Source organism: Cyprinus carpio, chromosome B13, assembly GCF_018340385.1.
Source record: "Cyprinus carpio isolate SPL01 chromosome B13, ASM1834038v1, whole genome shotgun sequence".
In the NCBI taxonomy this organism is placed as follows: Eukaryota; Metazoa; Chordata; class Actinopteri; order Cypriniformes; family Cyprinidae; genus Cyprinus; species Cyprinus carpio.
Genome location: NC_056609.1, coordinates 14377493 through 14401595, shown reverse-complemented (window position 1 = coordinate 14401595; position 24103 = coordinate 14377493). Strand labels below are relative to the sequence as shown.

The 24103-nt window shown below is 35.7% G+C and overlaps 1 protein-coding gene across 2 annotated transcripts in view; it reads right to left on the bottom strand.

The window, feature by feature from the left end:
• atrnl1a (attractin-like 1a) overlaps positions 1–24103 on the bottom strand; it is a 233763-nt gene that overhangs the window by 143346 nt on the left and 66314 nt on the right. For both annotated transcript variants that reach the window (XR_006156248.1, XM_042736733.1), the window contains exons 18-20: positions 22975–23163; positions 15990–16208; positions 15759–15896 (exon numbers count right to left, since the gene is read on the bottom strand). Coding sequence is in view for 1 of the 2 variants with exons in the window: in XM_042736733.1 (XP_042592667.1) it covers positions 15759–15896; positions 15990–16208; positions 22975–23163 (546 nt within the window). In the remaining variant the exon portion in view is untranslated. The remainder of the gene's footprint in view (positions 1–15758; positions 15897–15989; positions 16209–22974; positions 23164–24103) is intronic.

The following is a 24103-nucleotide window of genomic DNA, read 5'->3' as shown; positions in this document are numbered from 1 at the left end:
AGCCAGCACCAAATGAGGAGCTCATTCCTAAACGAGGGGACTACTGTACATCTGTAACATGGACATGCGTTTTTAAGCACTGCAGTTTTAAAACAACCGATTTTTAAGCCGTTGAAACACAAACAACAGAGCTATATGGGTACACCGTCTCTGTTTCTGTGTGAGAGGAGTGCACATTTTTTTGCCGCTTTATTGGCTTTGAACGATTACATAAACACACTTATGTTCGTCAGAATCCCCGTCTTTGCAAGTATCTTTATAAACATAGTGATTTAGGTCTTAACCTGTTATCCAGAACACCCCATTATGGGACCCACAGCTGAAAATGCCCTACCTAACTTAAAATTGCAACAGTTCCTTACTTCAGTGTGCTACACACACAATTTTAGAAGACCCTTTGGGCTTTACTTTTCATCATCCAGAGTTAATAATGCTCAAAAAGATTAAAAGTTATAGACACTGAAGTGCCTTGAAAAAAACTGTACCACACTTCATTTTTTTTCTTAACAATCTAGAAAAGTAATGGGTTGAAAGTCACATGTCTCTATATCAAATATAAAAAAAATAAAGCACACTCAAACAAATCGTAAACAAGCCAAAACACCCACAAAACACACAAAAAAAAAACAAAAATATATAAAAAAATTCTAACAAGATTCTTCCCAATTTAAGAACAGCGTTACAATGATATATAGTTTGTCAAGATTAATTTTGTCCCATTTCATTTAATCTATTCGTAAACATTGACGTATGCAAACAAAGACACTTCAGTGCGTCGGCGTACAGATGCGGGTTAACAGGTTAAAAGAGAGTAAGAGTAAAAATGTATATGTAACAGTATACTGGATCCGGACTTGGGGCTTAAAGGGGAAGCTGTCCAATGTCTGTCCTGTCTGCCATTTATATTAATCAAACAATAGTGAGAGAAAATCTCTCACTGCTCTTCACTAAATCACTTTTGTAACTTTAATAAGAAGAAATTAAAAAATAATAATAATGATATATTTATATAGTTATATGTATTGAATACATGTGTTAATTCTATCTATCTATCTATCTATCTATCTATCTATCTATCTATAGATTCTTATTTATTGTAGTTTTTGTCCTACTGCTTGCAATTAGTTTCTTATTCTTTTTTCATCACTGATTGTTTATTTAGATTGTTTATTTATCTTCAGTGAGCTTGAGGTTGTTGTTTTTTTGTGTTTCTCTTTTTAGGCTTGTATTAGTTTGATATTGACATTGGTGATGAGGATTATGAAAATGTGGTTGAAATATGGTATCAAAGATTTTAATATCATAAAAACCTTTTTAAAAGAAAAAAACAACTATATCGTGATGTATACCGTTATATCGTGAAATAAGATTTTGGTCATATCGCCCACCCCTAGTGTGTGGTATAGTGGCTAAAGCACCCTGAGATTATCCTGAGGGGAATAGCCATGCCATTTTGGATAAAGTGTTTGCAAAATCACTACTAATTTTTAGATTAATTATAATTTCTTGGTAATTGGGTAATTGTTTGCTTGCAATTTCTACTCACAAGAGAGACAGTTCTACGCAACCTCTATTTGCTGTAGATATGACTGCCAGGGTTCTTTTTACTTCTGACTTTTCATGTCATTCATAATACCTGGATAAAGATTTGTTGACGTTCTATGGGATTTAGATCTGGACTCATTGCTGGCCACTTCAGAACTCTCCTGTACCTGGTCTTAAACCATTCTGAGTGCTTTTTGAAGTATGCTTTGGGTCAGACCCATGACCTCTGACTGAGATCAGCTTTCTGACACTGGGCCCTACACTGTGCCCCAGAATTCTTTGGTTGTCTTCAGATTTCATAATGCCATGCACACAGACATCCAGTGTCTGAAGCATCAAAGAAACCTAAAACCATCAGTGGACCTCCACCTTGTTTGACTGTAAGGACTGTGTTCTTTTCTTTGAAGACCTAATTTCATTTTCTGAAAACAGTAGACTGATGTGCTTTACCAAAAAGCTGTATTTTAGTCTCTAGTCAACTCTAGTCAGGCTTTTTTGTGTGTTTGTGTCAGCAGCAGGCTCCTCCTAGGTCTCCTACCATAGCGTCACTTTTCATTCAGATGGCGATGGATAGTGCAAGTTAACAATGTTGTACTCTGAGCCTGCAAGTCAGCTTGAATTTGTTTGGATGTTGATCAAGGTTCTTTATCTACTATTTGAACAATCCTTCACTGCAAACTTTCATTGTTTTTTCTCTTTTGTCCACATCCAGGGAGATCCGCTTTAGTGCCATGGGCAACTTCTTGACAATTTTGCGCACACTGGACACAGGAACATTAAGATCTCTGAAAATAGATTTGTACCCTTAAGATTGTCAGTGCTTTTCCACAATTTTGGTTCTCAAATCCTCAGACAACTCTACACTCTTCTTTCTCTTCTCCATGCTCTGTGTGGTACACACAGACACACAACACAAAGGATGAGTCAACTTTTCTCCACTTTAACTAGTAGCAAGTGTGATTTCTATATTGCCAACACATGTGAATTGCTCCAGGTGAGTTTAATTACAAATTAAAGGACCACCATATGCTTGAAATAAGAGAAAAACAAACATAAACATAAACAGGAGAATACCAAAGCATTTGTAATGGCAACAATATTCTTGGAGAAGTACTGCATTACCTGACAGAAATGCAATAAATATAAAAAAGTGAAGTGAAAGTGACATACAGCCAAGTATGGTTACCCATACTCAGAATTCGTGCTCTGCATTTAACCCATCCAAAGTGCACACACACAGCAGTGAACACACACACACACCGTGAACACACACCCGGAGCAGTGGGCAGCCATTTATGCTGCGGCGCCCGAGGAGCAGTTGGGGGTTCGATGCCTTGCTCAAGAGCACCTCAGTCATGGCATTGCCAGCCCGAGACTCAAACCCACAATCTTAGGGTTAGGAGTCAAACTCTCTAACCACTAGGCCATGACTTCCCCCGAATCATGTAATTTTGAATCACTTCCATTTTGAATCATGTAATGTATACATGATTCAAATTAAGGGATTTTCTTACCTAATTAAAAATCTAAAAGTTAAAAACTCTAAAAATTAATAGCACAAAAAACTAAAAACGCACCAGTAACAATAAATCCACACTTCTAAAGAACTGCATTTTCTTCCTAACAGGTATCTGAGGTTTTTACAGCCAAAGATCCAGGTGTTTGTCAGAACATTCTTCACGTTCACAGAACAATGATTGCACACTATTATGAGGTGAGAGTGTTTATGTTGTTGATCTAGTCACATGTCTTTATGCTGTACACATTAAAGGGATACTCCATCGCAAAATGAAAATTTTGTCATTATTCACTTACCCCCATGTCGTTCCAAACTCATAAAAGATTTGTTCGTTGTTCGGAAAACAATATAAGATATTTTGGATAAAAACTGGTAGGCTTGAGACTGTCCCATAGACGGCCAAATAAATAACAGTGTCAAGGTCCAGGAAAGTATGAAAAGCATCGTCAGAATAGTCCATCTGCCATCAGTGATTCAACCGTAACGTTATGAAGCGACAAGAATACGTACATGGAACGACATGGGGTAAGTGATTAATGACAAAATTTTATTTTTGTGGTCGAGTAACCTATTAATGAGCTGGTTTAATCACTGTGTAATTTGTAGAGTATGGCTGTATTTGTAACACTACACACCAAGCCTTCTCCGGTACAACTGATGTCAGCAGATTCCACATGCCTTAAACTCCCCCTCCGCCCAGAGTGTCATATTATACAATGCCATTAGACTATAAAATGAACTAGCTGCCTTTCCAAAGCGACCCTGCATAAAAAAATGTTTTCCACTGACTTGTTTAAATAGCATGGTATGGCTCTCCCAGTCAGAGATTTTATTTGGATCTAGATACAGCCATAAAAAGGGCGGTCACATTTCTAAACTAAATAAATAAAGAGCAACAAAGAGAGAGAGAGAGAGAGAGAGAGAGAGAAGAAAAGAGCACAGACTTTTTATCAAGAGGCTTTACAGCTTGTTGGCTTTTTATCTGCAGGTCTGTTCTTTAGACAACTCTATGTTCAAATTCCCCCAGCATGCATTGCAATCGCTCTTTTATTTCAGCCAACAAGAGACAACTGACAATGGAAAACATTAATTTCTTACCACTCAAAATATTTTATTGCTGTTGTCTGCTAAGCGAATCACTATTATGAGTGCTCATACTTTGTGTTAAAGTGTTGTTTCACAGTTTGTGCTATGTACATGAAATAATGAGAGAGATGTGCTCATAATTTTTTAAGCGTTCAGACTTACGATTTTTGTCTGCCAATCAATTACACTATTTGATATGCACACACATTATTATTATTATTATTCACTAGTCAGTAAGATTTTTTGTAATGTTTTTGAAGGAAGTCTCTTGCGTTCAACAAAGCTGCATTTATTTGATCAAAATAAAGCAATACTGTGAAATATTATTACAATTTAAAATAGCTGTTTTCTTTTTGACTATATTTCAAAAGTTAATTCATTCTTGAGATGGCAAAGTTGAAAACATGAAAAAAAATGATACATTTTTTTTTCAGTTCTGTTACAAACTAAATATAATTAGTATTATATTATATTATATTATATTATATTATATTATATTATATTATATTATATTATATTATATTATGTATTAACCCAGGTAAAGATGAGATCCACTCTTTTCCACAGAAAACTGACCTAATGTAGTTCCTAACTGTATAGAGTACAGTACAGTTGGATGCAGAACAAAATATTAGCACATATTAATTTCGAACAGTGCATTAAAGAGTGCAGTAACATAAAAGGCTTCGAATCATGTCAGTACAACAAAAAGTGGCATACACATGATTTTCACAATGAGCTCATACGTGTACATGCATGTTCATACACATGATGTGCATCAGTATGCGTGTCAATTTGACAGGACTGTGGGGACGGGCTGCCGTAGAGTGTCGGCGGCTCCACTGTGCATGCTGCAGAAAGATTTATAGCTAAATTATGATGTGTAAAATGTACTCACATTATAGCAGAGGAACAGCACTGCCTGGAGCTGCTGTTTCAGCACTTACTCTGAAAGCGATGGACTGCAAACACACACTCACTCACACACGTAGGCAAATGCGCACACGTACACGTACACTCTCTCATAAATATTTCTGCCAAAAGCCATTTAGGCCCTGGAAATGACAAAACACACAAACACGCTTACAATGAGAGTAGTCACCTAACCATGTCTAACAAAACTTTTTCATAACGCACACAAACATTAGCATATATCTGACATGCTTCATTTAGATCCACAATAAAACTTAATGAAAGAAAGGAAATAAATATGAAAATAAAGGGAGACAGAAGAGATAAACTGATATTTGTATGCAAACAGACCGTGGAACATAAGTGACAAAACCAGAGCGAAGGCTTTCATAAATCCTAACAAACAGATGTGCGCGCGCAAACACACACACACACAGAAGACATTAAAGCTGATGGAAGTTAAACCAGTCTTGAAAGGAACACGGCTCAGATGCAATTCATTCTGAGTTTACGACTGGCTGAAAGTCAAATCTGGTAATGCAAAGAGAGTATTTGGGTTTTACTCCTATTGTTTAATGTTGTGCATTGTTTAAAAAGTGAAAACTGTTCAGCGTGCCAAACATCTTTATATCATCTATCTGCATGCAAACTCATTGGAGATGCATATGTTCTCAAATCTCATTTGCTCTTTTTGTGCAAGTGTATGCATGTAAGTTAGAAATTATGCAAGTTCTTATGTATTCATGTTGGTTTCAGATGTCAAGAAACGTTTCAATTAATGACTCTAAAACGTCATGGTGTAAACAGTAGTAAAAAGTATTTCATACACCTTCAATATATCATACATCATTATTTATCAAAAATGTTTCTAAATACATTTTTCAAACTAGAAGAAAGAATGAAAGATATAAAGTCTGATAGAAAGTATGTCATCAGTTTAAATCTAATAATGGGAAAGGAAACACAATACCATGTTTCATCATTAATCATTCAAGATTATTAATAATTATCACTATAAAAAGTACATGTTAGCTTCATAAAACTAACAACCAAGCAGTTTACTTTCTTACTTCTTGTTTGCTCTCTTTCTTAATTTAAATGAACTGAACCCTAAATCCTCCTTCCTGGATTGTTATAGGGCAAAGCAGTGCTTCATTACCTTCCTCTTATCCATATTTCTAGCCTACACACTGCATGTACATGATTTCTAAGAACTATAATTTAACTCTAAATGTAATATTCCTGACGCAAACATGACAATAGGGGTTGAGTCACTTTTATATAAAGCACACATACAGTTGTAATGGCAGAAGCCACAGCCATTCTGAGTAAACTGGTTCCAGGTAAGTGTTTCTTCACTCACCTCTATGGGGCAGAAGGTTTTAATTAATGGATAGGAAGGTGAGCCTGGTGCTGTGGCCCTCATGACCTCCGTTGTCAGCTCACAGTGATGTGCTACTACCCTGAGCCAAATACAGCAGATGCTGCCAGCCGACTCCATGGAGACATCACAAAGACTGAGCCACTGTACAGGGACATCAGGAGCTAAAGGACACATACAGTCCTAGTGTACTATACAACACTACTGATCTGCCAGGGAAACACTGTTCAAACATATACACAGATACATAATATACATGTAACATCTAATAATAAAATAAAATAATAACAAAATAAAATGAATTTGTTTTATATTTTATAGCAGCTTCAAATGATATCATTATTATAAATATAAAAACAAAAAAAACAAACAAAAAAAACAGTAAAAAAAAAAATTATACAATATGTAAATATAGAATAAATATATATAAACATAATAATTATTATTATTATTATTTATATAAATGTTATGTAATGTTTTGTGATAAACAAGACGATAATTTTGTCATTTTAATGTAATTTTATTATTTCAATATTGTAGTACTTTTATGTATTTTATTATAGAAATGTTTTATATATAATTTACATATACACTCGTCTTTTCACTAGTATCTATTTTCTATTATTAATATTATAACAATGTTATAATCTATATAATTAATTTTTAATAATAATAACACATTATATTTTAACAACAATATTTATGGTTATTGTTATTATTATTACTTCTATTGTTATTGTTTTGAGATCACCAAATACAAGTAAAAAGACATATGCACATATTTTTATATACAGTGGTGTGAAAAAGTGTTGGCCCCCTTCCTGATTTCTTTTTCTTTTTTTTTCTTTTTTTTTGCATGTTTGTCACACTTTAATGTTTCAGATCAGCAAACTAATTTAAATATTAGTCAAAGATAACACAAGTAAACACAACATGCAGTTTTTAAATGAAGGTTTTTATTATTAAGGGAAAACAAAATCCAAAACTACATGGCCCTGTGTGAAAAAGTGTTTGCCCCCTAAACCTAATAACTGGTTGGGCCACCCTTAGAAGCAACAACAACTGCACTCAAGCGTTTGCGATAACTTGAAATGAGTCTGTTACAGCGCTGTGGAGGAATCTTGGCCCACTCATCTATGCAGAATTGTTGTAATTCAGCCACATTGAAGGGTTTTCGAGCATGAACCGCCTTTTTAAGGTCATGCCACAGCATCTCAATAGGATTCAGGTCAGGACTTTGACTTGGCCACTCCAAAGTCTTCATTTTGTTTTTCTTCAGCCATTCATAGGTGTACTTGCTGGTGTGTTTTGGATCATTGTCCTGCTGCAGAACCCAAGTTCGCTTCAGCTTGAGGTCACGAACAGATGGCCGGACATTCTCCTCCAGGATTTTTTGGTAAACAGCAGAATTCATGGTTCCATTTATCACAGCAAGTCTTCCAGGTCCTGAAGCAACAAAACAGCCCCAGACCATCACACTACCACCTCCATATTTTTCTGCTGGTATGATGTTCTTTTTTTGAAATGCGGTGTTACTTTTATGCCAGACTTAATGGGACACACACCTTCCAAAAAGTTCAACTTTTGTCTCGTCAGTCTACAGAATATTTTCCCAAAAGTCTTGGGGATCATCAAGATGTTTTCTGGCAAAACTGGTTCGAGCCTTTATGTTCTTTTTGCTCAGCAGTGGTTTTCGTCTTGTAACTCTGCCATGCAGACCATTTTTGCCCAGTCTCTTTCTTATGGTGGAGTCATGAACACTGACCTAAACTGAGGCAAGTGAGGCCTGCAGTTCTTTGGATGTTGTTGTGGGGTCTTTTGTGACCTCTTGGATGAGTCTTCGCTGTGCTCTTGGGGGAATTTTGGTCAGCCGGCCACTCCTGGGAAGGTTCTCCACTGTTCCTTGTTTTTGCCATTTGTGAATAATGGCTCTCACTGTGGTTCGCTGGAGTCCCAAAGCTTTAGAAATGGCGTTAAAACCTTTTCCAGACTGATAGATCTCATTTACTTTCTTTCTCATTTGTTTCTGAATTTCTTTGGATCTCGGCATGATGTCTAGCTTTTGAGGATCTTTTGGTCTACTTCACTTTGTCAGGCAGGTCCTATTTAAGAGATTTCTTGATTGCAAACAGGTGTGGCAGTAATCAGGCCTGGGTGTGGCTAGAGAATTTTTTTTTAAGGAGGCAAACACTTTTTCACAACGGGGGGGGCAAAGACTTCTTCACACGGGGCCATGTAGTTTTGGATTTTGTTTTTACCTTAATAATAAAAACCTCCATTTAAAAACTGCATGTTGTGTTTACTTGTGTTATCTTTGACTAATATTTAAATTTGTTTGATGATCTGAAACATTAAAGTGCAAAAAAATAAGAAATCAGGAAGAGGGCCAACACTTTTTCATACCACTGTATATACACATGCAAGTCTTTTGTGCTCAACAAAACATAACTATTGTTATTATAACATACATAGACAAATACATTATATATATATAAATTAAATTCATAGTAGAATAAATATAATATATAAATAATAGTAATAATTATAACGATAATAATATTTGACATAAATGCTATGTAATTTCTATTTTGTGATAAACAAGAATATAATTTTGTCATTTTAATGTAAGTTTAAGATTTCAATATTGTAATGCTTTAGGTAATTTATTATAGAAATGTTATAACTTTTCATTTTACTAGTATCCATTTTTCTATTATTAATTATTTTATTATGATTATTATTATTGTAATAATCTTTATAATTATTTTTTTCTTACTAATAATATTACATTATTATATTTTAATAACAATATTACTATTAATAAATAATTTAGAAATTTTGAAACATGATTTTAAATTAAATTGTATTTAATATTATATAACCAATAATGAAACAAATATATACAGGATCCATCCAACATGATGCACATGTTCCAATGAAGCATTTTTACAGGCATTTATAAGGAATGTCAAGTATGACCTTCTGTTTCACCCCAAACCCAAACACCATTCACCTAAAACCCAACAGAAGCTTGTTCAACACAAACTGGATGTGGCAAAACATGATTAGATGCCACAGTTGTTTTGTTGGGGATGAGGAGCATGGAGGGGACAGGCGCTGCTGAAACCTCGCTGTGTGCAAAAGCAAACTGCCATCTCACACAGATCCTTAAAGAGATTAGGAGGAGGGAAATGTTCGGAGAGGAGCTCTACTCCATCTGTGCCTAATGTTAGAGTTTCCCCTCCTGTCTGCTTTATATGACTGCCACCATGTGCTCACACTCACTGAGAGTGATGCTAGCAGCGCTGACACAATTAGTGAATGATTAACAAAAATTATACTTGACACTATAGGACAGAAATACGCATACTATACATACACAGATATACTGGTCTTCTTGTACACATCCACAGTTCCTATTAAATATGAACATGAGTTCATGTGTGGCATCAAATGATTGAAGTGAATCATCTTCAGTGAGCGGGGTTTCTTGGAAATGAATGACTGACTTCTAGCATGCTTCTAATGAGAATTCATGCAGTCAGAAACAGGAAGAGACAATGAGGACATAAAAGTGAGATAGTAAGTGCTTCACTAAATCCCTCTTTGGTTCTATCCGAAAGGCTCAAATTGGGATTCAGGATCAGGCGATACCACAAACTATCCAGGAATAAGAGAGGAGAAACAACTGCTTATTTACCTGTAGCACTGCAATTAGCGAGACTATTTGAACATGTACCTCCCAAATGTTCATTATAATCTCATTATATACTGTCATACTCCTTCCACCAGCTTCACAATCATTAGGGAACCTTCATCAGACACTATAATTAGATTATCTTGTTACCGAGGCAACAAAGTTTACAAAGCTAAAACAGATTTAAATGGATTTCAAAGCCATTGTTACAGGTTTATGTTTATCTATGAGAGATTGATTCAGCTTTGTCTGTGATTAAGGGGCTTGAAATTCACCTGATGGACATGTAAAAATTTAAATCTAAAATCTTTTCAAACCTTTATCACTTTCTTTCTTCAGCAGAACACAAATTTAAATATTTTAAAGAATGAACAGTTTTGGGGATCACTGAAGACTTTCATTGTATGACTAAAAACAGATGTTTCTCAAAATGTCTTTATGTTTCACAGAAGAAAGAGAGTCATACAGGTTTGGAACGACATGAGGATGAACTATGCCAATAATTGTGAAAATTATGAAGTTTGCATGGAAATAAAACATGTTATTCCAAAACTTTCACATTTTCATGTTCCAGGTCCAGCTCTGGCTGTCATGTCGGGTGACTGAACAGGTGTGTGTTTTAGACCTCAAGCAGAGAATGACTTATACAGGTCAAATAAAGAGAGGGAAAATAAGGGTGTTGTGTGCATGTGTTTGTCCAGGCCAGGAATAGCACCGCTGTAGGGTCAATATGACTCTGTCAGGTACACACACAAACACAAAAAAAACAGTAAATGTCTACAAACAAGTACACAGATAAACACTACCGAGTATGGTAACCAAGTATGACCATTTACACAAAGCCACTTTCATTTAAATCCACAATGAGGTATGGAAAATGCAGTTTTTTGAGCTGGAAGGGGAAACTGTTTCCATGCTAAATACACACAACAATACATTCTACATGTCCATTATACAGACACATACTTAAAGTTGTTACATTCAATGAGCACTAGGTATGGATATCGCTAATAGCCTCACAATACAATGTACACTAAATATTTAAGTCACAATATATGACAATAATCACAATATTGTTATTTGATCAGGCAAAATGAGTCCTAATGCAAAGATCACTTTTGCAATTGCTTATACATGTGGTGAAAATAAATAAATAAATAAAAGCCTAATTACTTTAATAATCAAATTACTCAATTATCACCTTATGCTCTGGTACCATTTTGTGAATGTAAGAGTGGATCAAATGTAAGGCCAACTCAAACAGATAACTTCAAGCATAAAAGTTTAAGTTTTGTTTAAAAGAGTCAGTTCAGAGTTATTTGTGTGCACTGTTTGCGAATCTATCTGATTATCTGAATATCTGAATGAATCAAATATACCTGGTTTGCGCAAACAGGATACGTCATCAGCGCGTTCACTATGCAGGCAGCGAGAATGACAGGCAAACATCAACAACCTGACCTTCTTTCCAGGTATTGTAGTACTTTTAATAACTGTACTATAAAGTTTTCTCACCAGTGAATGACACATGATGTATTGTAGTAATGTTGTCTCTGGTCGTCTGGTCTATGTGCGTATATGCGTTCAGGGGGCGAGGCTTTGGACTGCAATTTGCAGTGAGGGTGGGACATTCGCTTTCAGTGCTATCAGGCTGAAGTTAGCATTTTTACTGCACCTTTAATATCATTTCATTCATTTTCTGATTCCAGACCAGATTCTGTACATCTTCCAAAAAGATTTTTGTCTTTAACATTTTATTTATGCTTTTTTTAATAGAATTAAATAGTTTAAAGTTAAAGTTATTGTAACAACGTTTGTAAGTCGGGATGAAGGAGGCGGGAACCAGCGAACATTCAAACAAAAACTTTAATAATAAAATAAACACAAAGTAGTGCGACAGCCTACCTTCGGACAAGTAAATCAGTCATTCATTTGTCCAAGTAAAAAGGTTACTTGTCCGGGGGAAAAAGAGGTGTGTTTTTTTTTTTTGCCGCAAATTTAATTTATTCTGAAGCAATATAGTCTCATTAGTGCTCTATCGGGTATTACTTTAATCAGCATATTTTGTGATATTTGCCTTAAATTGATTGCTGTTACACTTTTTAACTTTATGAAGGACAATATTTCCCTAACCTGATTATTTACGAATTTACGTCAAATTCTTGAATTTGATCAATACATTAAGTTAGAATAATAAGACAGTATATGATTGTTACTATTCAAATGAAATCAGTATCGACATACTCCATCTTTCCACCGCAGAGGAAACACAGAAGCTGCATTGAAAGTGCCATATGTATTTACTTAGACTGTTTAATGAAGATATGAGGTTACATAAATTCACTGTCTTAATGAGTGAATCATTGATTCGACCGATTCGTTCAAACGGCTGATTCATTCAATAAATGAAGCAAGTGACTCGCTTTATGAATGGCTCACTGAATCATTGAGTCGTTCAAAAATGCTGAATCATTCAGTAACGAAAGACTGTTGTGTGTTGCTCATAGATGTGCGACTGCTCTGCTGTGGCTTTGCTTAGAACTATTTTCGTTAACGAAATGGAGCAAAAACGATCAATAATGTTTCTAAAATGTAAGTCAGTTAATATTCTTTGTTTAAAGATGTATAAAATCAATATCACATTTGCAATCATGCTGAAAGTCATGAAAACATGACTCTTGGTCGTGTGATGTTACATGTTTTATATAGAATATTTTTTCTACCGCAGTATGTTTATTCACATTTGTTTCTTTGTGTGTGCTGTTGCGCTTATAGTTTTGATTTTACCGCTAGTCAGCTGCACAAGCCTCAGCTGACACAACCTTGATACTTTCAATACATTATCCGTTATTAGTCACCGTTTACACTTAAAGTAATAAAATCAGAATCATTCTCGCCAAAGTTTCCGTGCTGCCCTAGTTATTGTTTGTTGTTAAAATTTTAATCAGGTTACTTGTCCGGTCGGGCAAGTAAAATTCTTTCACTTGCCCCTGCACAAAATCCACTTTGTCCCGGACAAGCGTTAATGTCGAGCCCTGTATATGTGTGTGTATATATATATATATATATATATATATATATATATATATATATATATATATATATATATATATATAAACCATTTTATTGTGCTACATACCATTACTATAGGAAAAAATTCCTAATGTATGTACATGCACACAGGACAGACATCACGGCTCTCATTTGAAAAGCATGAATTCCAAACTAAATATTCAAACACACAAAAAACACAAAATCCCAGGACTCTGTCTGCCCTCTGTTGTCCTCTAACTAAGCAGGCCATTTCAAAAGGACACATGTCCTTACATCTTCCACAGATTGTTTTTTCTGTCTCGTCAAGGGCAGCCGGCCACGTGTCATATTTTACCCTGATCTTACTTTGATGGCCTGTCTCTTTTCTCCTTCAGACAACACACACGCACTCACTCGGTGAGAGATATCCATCCAGCCTTCCCTGTTCTCCACACAGTGGGCTGCTCTCCATCTCTCCTCATTTAATCTAACACAGATCAGTGGCTTAAACATATTAGTGTATGAGGTGAGGTAAATCTCCTCCATTCACTAACTCTGAAAAATGACACTGCTGGATTAGCGGCGGCCACAATCAGAGCATTAAACACACGTGCACATTTACACCAAGACGCAGTCAATAAAGCACTCTTAATCACAGAGGAATTCAACAGGGAGGAGAGCGCATATCCTTGAGAGATGTGGAGGGCTGCACATCTATCAAATCTCTGCTGTGAGTGCTGGACTGCTCGTATAGGCATGGAGGTGGGGTAGCAGTCAACTCCAGGAAATAAGAAAATGATTAAGAGTGATTTAACGTCACAGAATGTGGAGAAAACGCACATCTGTCCGACAGAGAATGATGTTATTACACCACCTTCCTTGCACCTCTTCGCCTCTCTGCTGCCTCTCTCTCGCTCTCGCTGCAGTTTCATCTCTAAGAGCGATGAAGCTTGTATATAAACTCAGTGATTGGAAACCGGGAGGAAAGCCACAGTGAAGAACTAACACGAGGAGCCCACTTCAAATCAATACAATTTGCGTCAGGTTGAATACTGCACTCGTAATGAAATATGGCCACACTAACCATTACAAAAAAATTAGATGAGGGACACTGGGATATCCTCTAGTACATCTGGATGCTTGAAGACTGTTTATGAATTAACTACTGCATCGATTTCAGTTGAAATAGTGTGTGGCCACATGCACACCTTTAAAGGGGTCGTTTAACAAATAATGAAAGTTCTCGCATCCTCTACTCATGTGTCATACCTTTTCAAACCAATGATTTTTTTCTTCCATGAAAATGATGTTATTTAGCAGGTTGTCAAGGCTGAAATTGGGCAGCCTCACTCATTATCTTGCCCTGCAGAATCTCAAATTTCCACTGAATTCTCACTCTGCACAATCTACCTGCAATGGCGATATATTTAACAATCATTCAGACCATAACTGATCTGAAATAATATGGAATGGCATTTAAAACAAAAAATAGAGTGGCAAGTTTTTGGTCAGTTGAGTCCATCCATGTATGCACACATTCATATAAAAAAATTTAATAAATATTATGCTTCCCTCTAGTCAGTCTGGCAGAGGCACATTTACTGTCCTTTGTAGTGAAATCACAAACATATATATGTATATACACAAACACACACACACACACATATCCATATATGTAACAGGCACAGTATATTTATCTTTAATGACATTAATTAGTCATTCCATGCCTGTAAGATCTTCGTTCATCTTCGGAACACACATTAAGATATTTTTGATGAAATCCAAGAGTTTTCTGACCCTGCATAGATAGCAACAGAACTACCATTTTCAAGGCCCAGAAAGGTAGTAAGGACATTATTAAAATAATCCATGTGACATCAGTGGATCAAAAATAATTTTATAAAGCTGAGAGAATACTTTTTTGTGTGCAAAGAAAACAAAAATAACAACTTTATTCAACAATTTCTTCTTTTCTGGGTCAGTCTCAGCTGCCATTCACAAGAGTTTCATGATGTATGTTGAATAAAGTTGTTCATTTTGTTTTCTTTGCTCATAAAAAGTATTCTCGCAGCTTCAAATTACGGTTGTACCAGTGATGTCACATGGACTATTTTAAGGATGTCCTTACTACCTTTCTGTATCTTGAATGTGTCAGTTTCCTTGTTGTCTTTGCAGGGTCAGAAAGCTCTCGGATTTCAACAAAAATATCTTAATTTGTGTTCTGAAGATGAAATAAGGTCTCACGGGTTTGGAACGACATGAGGGTCAGTAATTAATTACACAATTTTCATATTTGGGTGAACTATCCCTTTAAGTTTTGCTTTGAATATTTGGAATGTATGGCACGATCAAATGGACTACTTTTGTGGTACTTGTGTTCTTTGTAGCTTGATAGCCATATTTATTATTAATTTTCATTCTATGGAAAACAACATCTGGATATTCTGCTAAATATATCTTGTTCCACAGAGACAAAATCATGCAAGGTTTTAAGAGAAACTCTGATTTTCAGACGCAGATCCATACAAGCACACAAACAGACAGACAAATACTTGTACACGTGCACATAAAAATAAATATCTCACCTTGGCATTTCCCTCCATTTGTGGGGTCTCCATAGTAACCAGGTAGACAGATTTGGCACTGCGGCCCAGTTGTGAGATTCTTGCACTGCTCACACACACTGCCGTTAACACACGTACTGTGGCCGTTACATTGACATGCTGAAACATACAGTGAGAGGAGTGTGTGTTCATTTGATTAGACTGTATTCACACACAGCATCAGTGACTGTTGATCAGTGCATATATGTTTACCTGGGCAGGTTATGTAGGCCCAGTTATAGCCCTTTTCTCTTGAACAGACACTGGTGTCCAATACCCTCTCTCGGCTCTGTCTGCTCAGGCTCCTCATTGGTCCACGGTATGATCCCTCAATACAATGGCCCTGACCTGTGTCTGTAGGGTCTCCGCACCAACCACAGTCAGGATGTTCCAGGCATTGACCACATGTACGATGACCTGAGCAGTTCTGAGCTAAAGAGAGAGAAGACATAGATCAATTTTAGATAAATTAGTTCAAGATAACTGAGTATTTACCAACCCTTTTATCCTCATGTACCTCCACCACCACATCAGTAGCATTCAGTGTTGTTATTGTTAACTAAAATAAAACTATTACAAATATTTTTGTTAACTGAAATAGAGCTGAAATTAAATATAAATATATAAAATGAAAAATTTTTGATTTTGATAATTAGAAATGAAAAAAATAAATGGAAATACTAAAATTACTAACAGTAACGGTGAAATTAAAAAATAATAAAATAAATAAAAATAAATATTAGAATTTTTTTAAGGATCAACGGAATAAATAGAAAACAGTTATTATGAATTGTAATATGACACAATATACTGTTTATACTTCATTTCTGATCAAATAGACACCGCCTTGGAAAAAAAGAAACTTTCAAAAACATCAAATCTTAATAATTTCAAACTTTTGGCCACCAGTGTAATTATTTAATACATAACAGTAATAATGCTACTAATCATGAACATTGCAAAAAGTAAATTAAAATTACAATCTAAAATTAAATTGAAAATTGAAAATATAAAAAAGCTAATATTAAAGTTACACTATTTTACTTTTATTATTATTATATAAAATCATGACAAAAAAATTATAATTAATCCATCTTCCAAACCATGCTTTTATTTTATCAAAATACACTTATAAACTTATAATAGTTATTTATATTTTCATATATTTCACATGCAGTTGTACTTTATAACAGCTAGTGAGCCAAAAGTTACATAGTGTATATTTAATAAATACTATAGTAGTAAATAAATAATACTAAAATAACTTGGTAACCTTTTAACTAAGCAATAAAATATCAAGTAACATTACTCTGCGAAAAGCCATCAGGCCATCAGAGAACATCTGCTGCAGGCTAGTAGCAAAACATCTTGGTTATGTAATTAAGATCAGATACATTACATACTTGTCACACAATGTTTCGGCTTTGCTGCTTACCCACAAACTCCACCTCTGAGTAGAGGCAGCCCACACACATGGACCTATTAACAAGGGTCTGTCTTCTTCAGTGCATACAACCAGCTTTAATGCTTACCACTGAAGTGTGGATGAAATATGGCATTTAAAGTGATCTTTTTTTATAGTAAAGCAAACAATTATTTGTTTGGCCCAACAGAAAAGACCACCACAGGAGCTGTCTTATTGATCTCCAGAAGGTACATATAAAAAGTCCAGTGACAGTCACTGGAGCTGACAGAGAACAAGTGAGAGAGACATACAAGAGGAATAATAAAGGCCTAGAGACCCCAAACATCAGCTTAATTTATTTAAATGACCCAAGACGGAAAAAAATAAGAGAATGCAAATGCATTTTCACAGTCTGTCGGTGAAACTCGCAAGACTGCCAGATCTATACGTGAGACATTCACAAAGGGGGGAAAAACAAAAAGCAAAGTGTTAGCAGCTCCTAGAAGTTGCAGCAACTCTTATTTTATATTCAGAATTATTCTGTATCAGTTTTATTGCAAGCAATGAAATGCTCTCCAACTCTGTGTTAGTATCTGACCTTTTAATTTCAAAATAAATCGAGTTTCGTGCCATTACATTTATGAATGTGTATTCATACAATGTGTCTGACATTCAGAGTGCTGGACATTTGAGACACATGGGAGAGTGTCAAATGATTTACATTTTCTCTGCCAGTAGGGGTTTTCTATAACAAAGTTTCCTGAGCCCCTCAGTAATGACCTCCTTTCATTTTTAGACATTTTTGTGTGTGTGTGGGAGCAGAAAATGTATGCAGGCAATAGGGACAGAAGATGCGTCCATCAATGTACCCCTCAACCAGACCCCGTCTAATGGGTCCTCAGACAGTGCGAGGGTCAAAAAGTGTCTCAGGGTTAATGGCGAGGGCAGATTCTAGAAGATGTGGAGAGTGTCATTAAAAACCAGGCAGAAAGGCACCCTGAGAGAACGCTGCCACAGTCAGTGTGATACTCAGAAGTGAAAATAAGACTCTCTGAAGTGCCACAGTGTTTGACCTACCTTATAATATTCATAAATGTGCTGTTTGAAGACATAAAGAAATTTTAAAGGCAAAGTTTTATCATCTACAAGGAGTCTTTCTGGCCATTATCAACTGCAGGTTTAAAATATTGTTCATATGAGTAAAATAAAACATAAAATAAACTAATATTTAATATTAAAATATACTGATATTAAAATTAGTATTTAAAAATAATTATAATAAGAACCAGAAAGAACACCAAAGCACTGACATGGTGAATTGAAGCTGTTCTGATTACTGCAGGATGTATACAAACATCTTATATAAATGAATAATGCATCACATAGAAAAAAGAAATTTGAAAAGTTTTCTGACATATTCTGTAGAAGTTCTGAGCATATTTGCATGTTCTTTTGCGTTCTTGATCTAGATTTCCACAGAGCACAGATGTGTTAGGTGAACTCTCTACCCAGAAGCTCCTCACTCCTCCTGCATTATTCACGCCCAGTACAATGATTCATTTTGCTATGCCATGTATTCGGCACAATCACAGAGCTGTTTCATAATTACAAACACAATTCTCATCTCTTCCTCTCTCACTTTCTCTTGCTCCCTCCTTTCCCTTTTTGTGTTTTAGCAAAAGATAGGAGGATTATCTTTAGCCAAGGACACCTACACATTCATTGCATATGCAAATCTATACAACATTCTCAATATTGTGGGGTTTTTTTTTCTTCGAAAAAGTACCATTTGCCTTAACTTAATAAGCACACTGATAGGTCTTTACACAGATTCGGTATGAAGTTTCGCAAAAGGTCATTAAAAATTCCAAATTAAATCTAGAAATAAGCCCTTATTATAACATAGAAAGTTGCTAGTGGCACTCGTTCAGCTATTAGACTTTAAAAATAAGACATTTCGTCAGAAACATAGGTAAATCAGAAAGACAGAACTGATTTACCTATGTTTTTCACAACTATATGCGGGGACATTATTAATACCATAGATTATCAAAAATCAATATAACTTCAAATGAAACCTTTAACACAAATATTAAAATAAATATAAATTTAACTCTAAATAAAAATCTGTTCGAGGCATGTATGGCCAAATGTCAACATGGAAACTCTGTCTACAGTTAGGACTGGAAATACTGCTGGTCTGTGATGTTCTGAGAGAGGAAATCACATACATAACTACATAGATACCAAGGGACGAACATCCCCCTCAATATGTAAAATAATGGGTTTTGCATAGACTGCTGATCGCAAGTCTTTGGGTATGTGATCTTGAAATGGCCACATAAAATAAAACTGAAGTCCTCATCTTGTGTATGTGTGTGTGTTTTTTTTAAAGAAATTAATACTTTTATTCAACAACTGTATTAAATTGGTTGAAAGTGACAATAAAGACATTTGTAATTTGACAAAAAAATCAGCAAAGGATCAACAAAAATGTTTAGCAGCATAACAATTTTCAACATTGACAAATTTTTCTTGAGCATGATTTCTGAAGGATCATGTGACACTGAAGACTGGATTTTAAACTGTAATAATATTTCACAATATTACTGCTTTTACTGTATTTTATTAAAATAAATTCCATGGTGAGCATATGAGACTGACCCTAAACATTTTGACAATTTGTACATAATTTAAAACATTTTTGTGAAACTTTTCTGATATGGAAGCTCTTATCCACAATGACTTCCAAAAAAAAGATATTTTTGAACATAAAGGAAAGTTATGACAAAAGTATGCTCACCACACAGGTTTACTTTTTGACTGAAGAAGGTTTTTTGTCTGTGTCTTTTTAGACTGAATAATTACAAAGACTTTAAAACGTTTTTGAAAACAAAAAACAAAAAGACTTCAAACTCATTCGTACCATAACAATACAAGACAATGGACGTGGCCGACGTGCAACACGCTGGCGCACTGTACAATACGGTATTTCTATTATCTCAACTTCTAAATTCAAAAGGCTATATTTGCTGAGCATATTGAGCCAGTGAAGAAGTTCATTTCCATTTTGATTAGGTGCATATTATCATGCTGTCACACTGTTTCTTTATCTCTGTCTGGAGCTTTGTTTAAATATGAAAACTGCACTTTCTCTAATTAAATCATCCTCCGTCACAACAGCTACATCTTCGGGGCCTTTCAAATCATAGAATCACGCAGCAAAATATTTGCTTTTCCCATGAACTGACTCCTTGGAGGAAGAAAAGATATCCTCTAGCAATTCACTTCCATCAGAGAGCTGACCTTAATGATGTTTATTGTCTGACAGATCGCTTCTATGAAATACAACCATCAACATCCAAGTTAACAATGCACTGGAGGCCTTTAGTCTCTGCAGTGCAGATAAAATCAATGACCAGCACATCCACAGAGAAAGAACAGTAATATCTGTGTAACTCTATAATGGCAAATGGAAGGGGAGGTCGTGGTCTCAGGGTCTCAAGGCCATGAAAGACTTTCGGCTTCCTGAGACACTACAGACAGGCAATTTCACCTGTCAGGTTTTTGTAGTAGTATTTTTTTCTGAAGAAATATGTTGGTTATTAAGCATTATGCCTCTCAGTTGGACTGCATATCTATTTTTCATTCTCGTCCCCATTGCAGCTGCTCATTTACGCTGCATTACGATGCCAGCTCCAGTGCCTCTTAATGCAGAAGGAAAGAATGATTCTATGCGTCTACAAACTTGCTGATGACTATACAAGGTAGGTCAGCGTCAGCTACTCCTAAGGCTTTTCTGAGACGATAACCATCAGTCATTTCAGATACTTTGGCATGATTCTGTGTTGTTTTGGACCAGACGATATCGCTCGTGTATAGGGATATTTCTGCAAATCTACTTAGAAGGAACTAAAGGAGCTGTTGAATCATAAAGTGACTGAGCAGAGATCTGAACAGCCTCGGCCTCAGACTCAGACGCTGTGCCCATGGATATTCGTGCACTGTAAAAACAACGGTGATCCGATGACTTTGAAAATCATGCAGTGTGAACTCGGCATTAGGGGTCCAAGCCCCAGAGGTGCAGAGACGTAAGTTGTAGAGACACCAAATTCTGTGGCATAGGGATAAATCCCACCACTACTGTAAGCCTTGTTCACAACTGACATTAGGTGGAATTAATAAATACATTTGCATTTCTGTTTATATTTTTTAGAACTGTAAAATTTTAATTCTTTGAGGTTTTTTCCACAATCTTCACAAATTCCTTCTAATCATTCAAAACCATTCGTTCAATCATTACTAAATTTTGCACAAACCAACCCTCGACACTTTGATACATCAAAGCATTGCAAAGATCTGAATTAATCTGTCTGGCATTGCACCTATATCTACAGAATGCAAAGTCCATACTTTACAAAACTTTACAAACACAGGCAACCGGACAAGTTGCTTGCTAAATTGCATGCCAAGTTGCATCAAATTTTACCCATAGGTGGCGCTACAATGAAAAAAATGGTGAAAATCCACAGCGAAACATATTTCGAGAAATTTCTCTTTATATTCCATTACATGTAAGTAAAAGGTCATTAAAACTATTTGGTCACTCTGTGTTTTAAGGTCCAGTAATTGCTATTGATAAACCATTAACCATGACCTTTGTCTCAATAAACTCCTAATGTGCTGCTTATTAATAGTTAGTAAGGTAGTTTTTGTATTGGGTAGGATTAGGGATGTAGATTATTGTCATTCAGAATATGTGCTTAGTAAGTAGTAATAAACAGCCAATATGTTAATAACAGGCATGCTAATAAGTAACTAGTTAAAGGCACATATGTAAGTTTTCGCTGCTAGAGGTCGAATTTTCGAAACAATAACAAAGAGCAGATCTAGATTTAATGCTACAGTCAACACTTTTCCCAACAGCCGTATTGGGAACTGAGGGTAGTGCAGATATTAGGTCATTGATAGGCGACAATGACCAGGGATGAGCCATTATTTAAAACTGGAATTTTTCTGGATTTACAAATCCTTGGGAACTTTTGGGATAATGCAAGTACACAAATGCATGAAATATATCACACTGTGCATATGGTATTTGGATATTTTATTATGAATATCTTACATATTTTGCCTTTAATAGTGAGAATTGGTCCCTATACTAAAATGTTGCTAACTATTTTGTTACCAACATTCTTCAACATATCTTCTTTTGCGTTTAAAAGAAAAAAGAAATTTGACAAGAGGGTGTGCATCTGATGACATTTTTCATTTATGGGTGAAATATCCCTTAAAGTCATTTTTTGTCAGTGAAGACCTAATTTATTTTAGAAAAAACACTAAATGGCACTAAACACAAAACAAAGAGTGTTTAGTCACTTTACATGACAATCTAAGCTTGCTGTCTAAGTGGGTTGTTCTTTGTCAGAAAACCTGCAATGAGGACAAGACTTCATGCCATAAGTTAAGTCTGAATAAGATGAAATGTCTGAGACTAAGATCAGAAAGACTTTTTTCTCTTTGTTCAGGGTCTCCGTCTCATGTGCAAGGCCGGACAGACATCGATAATTTATAGATTTTCCGGTGGAGCAGGGCTGAGTGTTCACAGCATCTGCACTCTCAGAACTCAATCTCCCTTAGGCTCACAATAGAAGGGAAAAATGTGAAGTCAGAAAACAAACGAGTTAGAAGCTGTGTGTGTTCACCAGAATAGTGTGTACCTATAACTCCAGCTTCTAGTCTGCCGTGTATCTTAATGCGTGAGTGTCCTTGATGGTATGAGCATGCACTCACCGCCACAGTCTCCAGTTTGCCACTCCAGGCACTGGCCGTAGGGGAAGGAGATGACATATGCATTGGAATCCACACAGCGCTTGGTACTGCCGCACCACATGCACTCCATGGCCTGGCTGGTGCAGTTGGCACAGCTGGTTCGCAGGGCGCAGGGAATCTTACATGGACGCACGCTAAGGTTTGGGCTCACTGAGGGAGGAAAATGCAGTAGTAAGTATTGCAATGACCTTGTGAATTACATCATTTGAAATACTGAGCAAATTTCTTTGATTAGAAACTGAGAATCAGCAATCTTAAATATTTTTTATAATAACATTTCTCTCAAATTTTTATTTGATCAAAGTTAATCCTAAAACTGTTTATTTCAAGGTTAAAATTATATTCGAAATCCTAGATTTCAGTGTGGTCCCAGACTTTTGCACTCCATTGTAAAACTCTGTAGCTATAATAATATATTCTGCATTTTTATCAACACTTAAAGATGACAATGTTTATTAGAATCATGATAATGGCAATGTCTATTCTTATTGTCTGTTTGTTACCTCCTGTAGAGTAAAAGAAACAACTGAAATGAGCACAGTGAGCAGAATAACGTGAATAAGACATAAAACGAGCAGAAGACACACAGATGAGGGGAGGACCAGTTGACATTCATTCTTTATGCTCTTTGCTGTCTGTAGGGGGGAGTGTCCAACTCTCGTTCAAGGCCTAATTTGTGCTTCCCCTGAGTCTCTATTCCAGAGTGTTTTCAAACAGGTCCAACAGACATACTGCAGCCAAGGCAGCAGAAGATATGTGAGTGTACTCACAAAATTTAAATAAAAAGTCTATAAAAAAGCAAGAAACTATAGCCCCTTGTTTTAACTGGATATTATTGTATAAAACCTAGTCATTTGTTTAATACATCATATATGGAAAAGAACATTATGGCTGTTGCACACACCAAATCACATTCACATATGTGTCATATATAATGCCAAGAGGAGGCTGAGACTTGATCTGCATACAATTCAAGGGAAAATCTCTAGAACTCTCTGGAATTGGTATTAAACACAGTTTATGTAAGTGGAGCTGAGAGTACAACACCCAAATTGCTAACTGAAAGCAATATCAAATTAAGACCAAATAT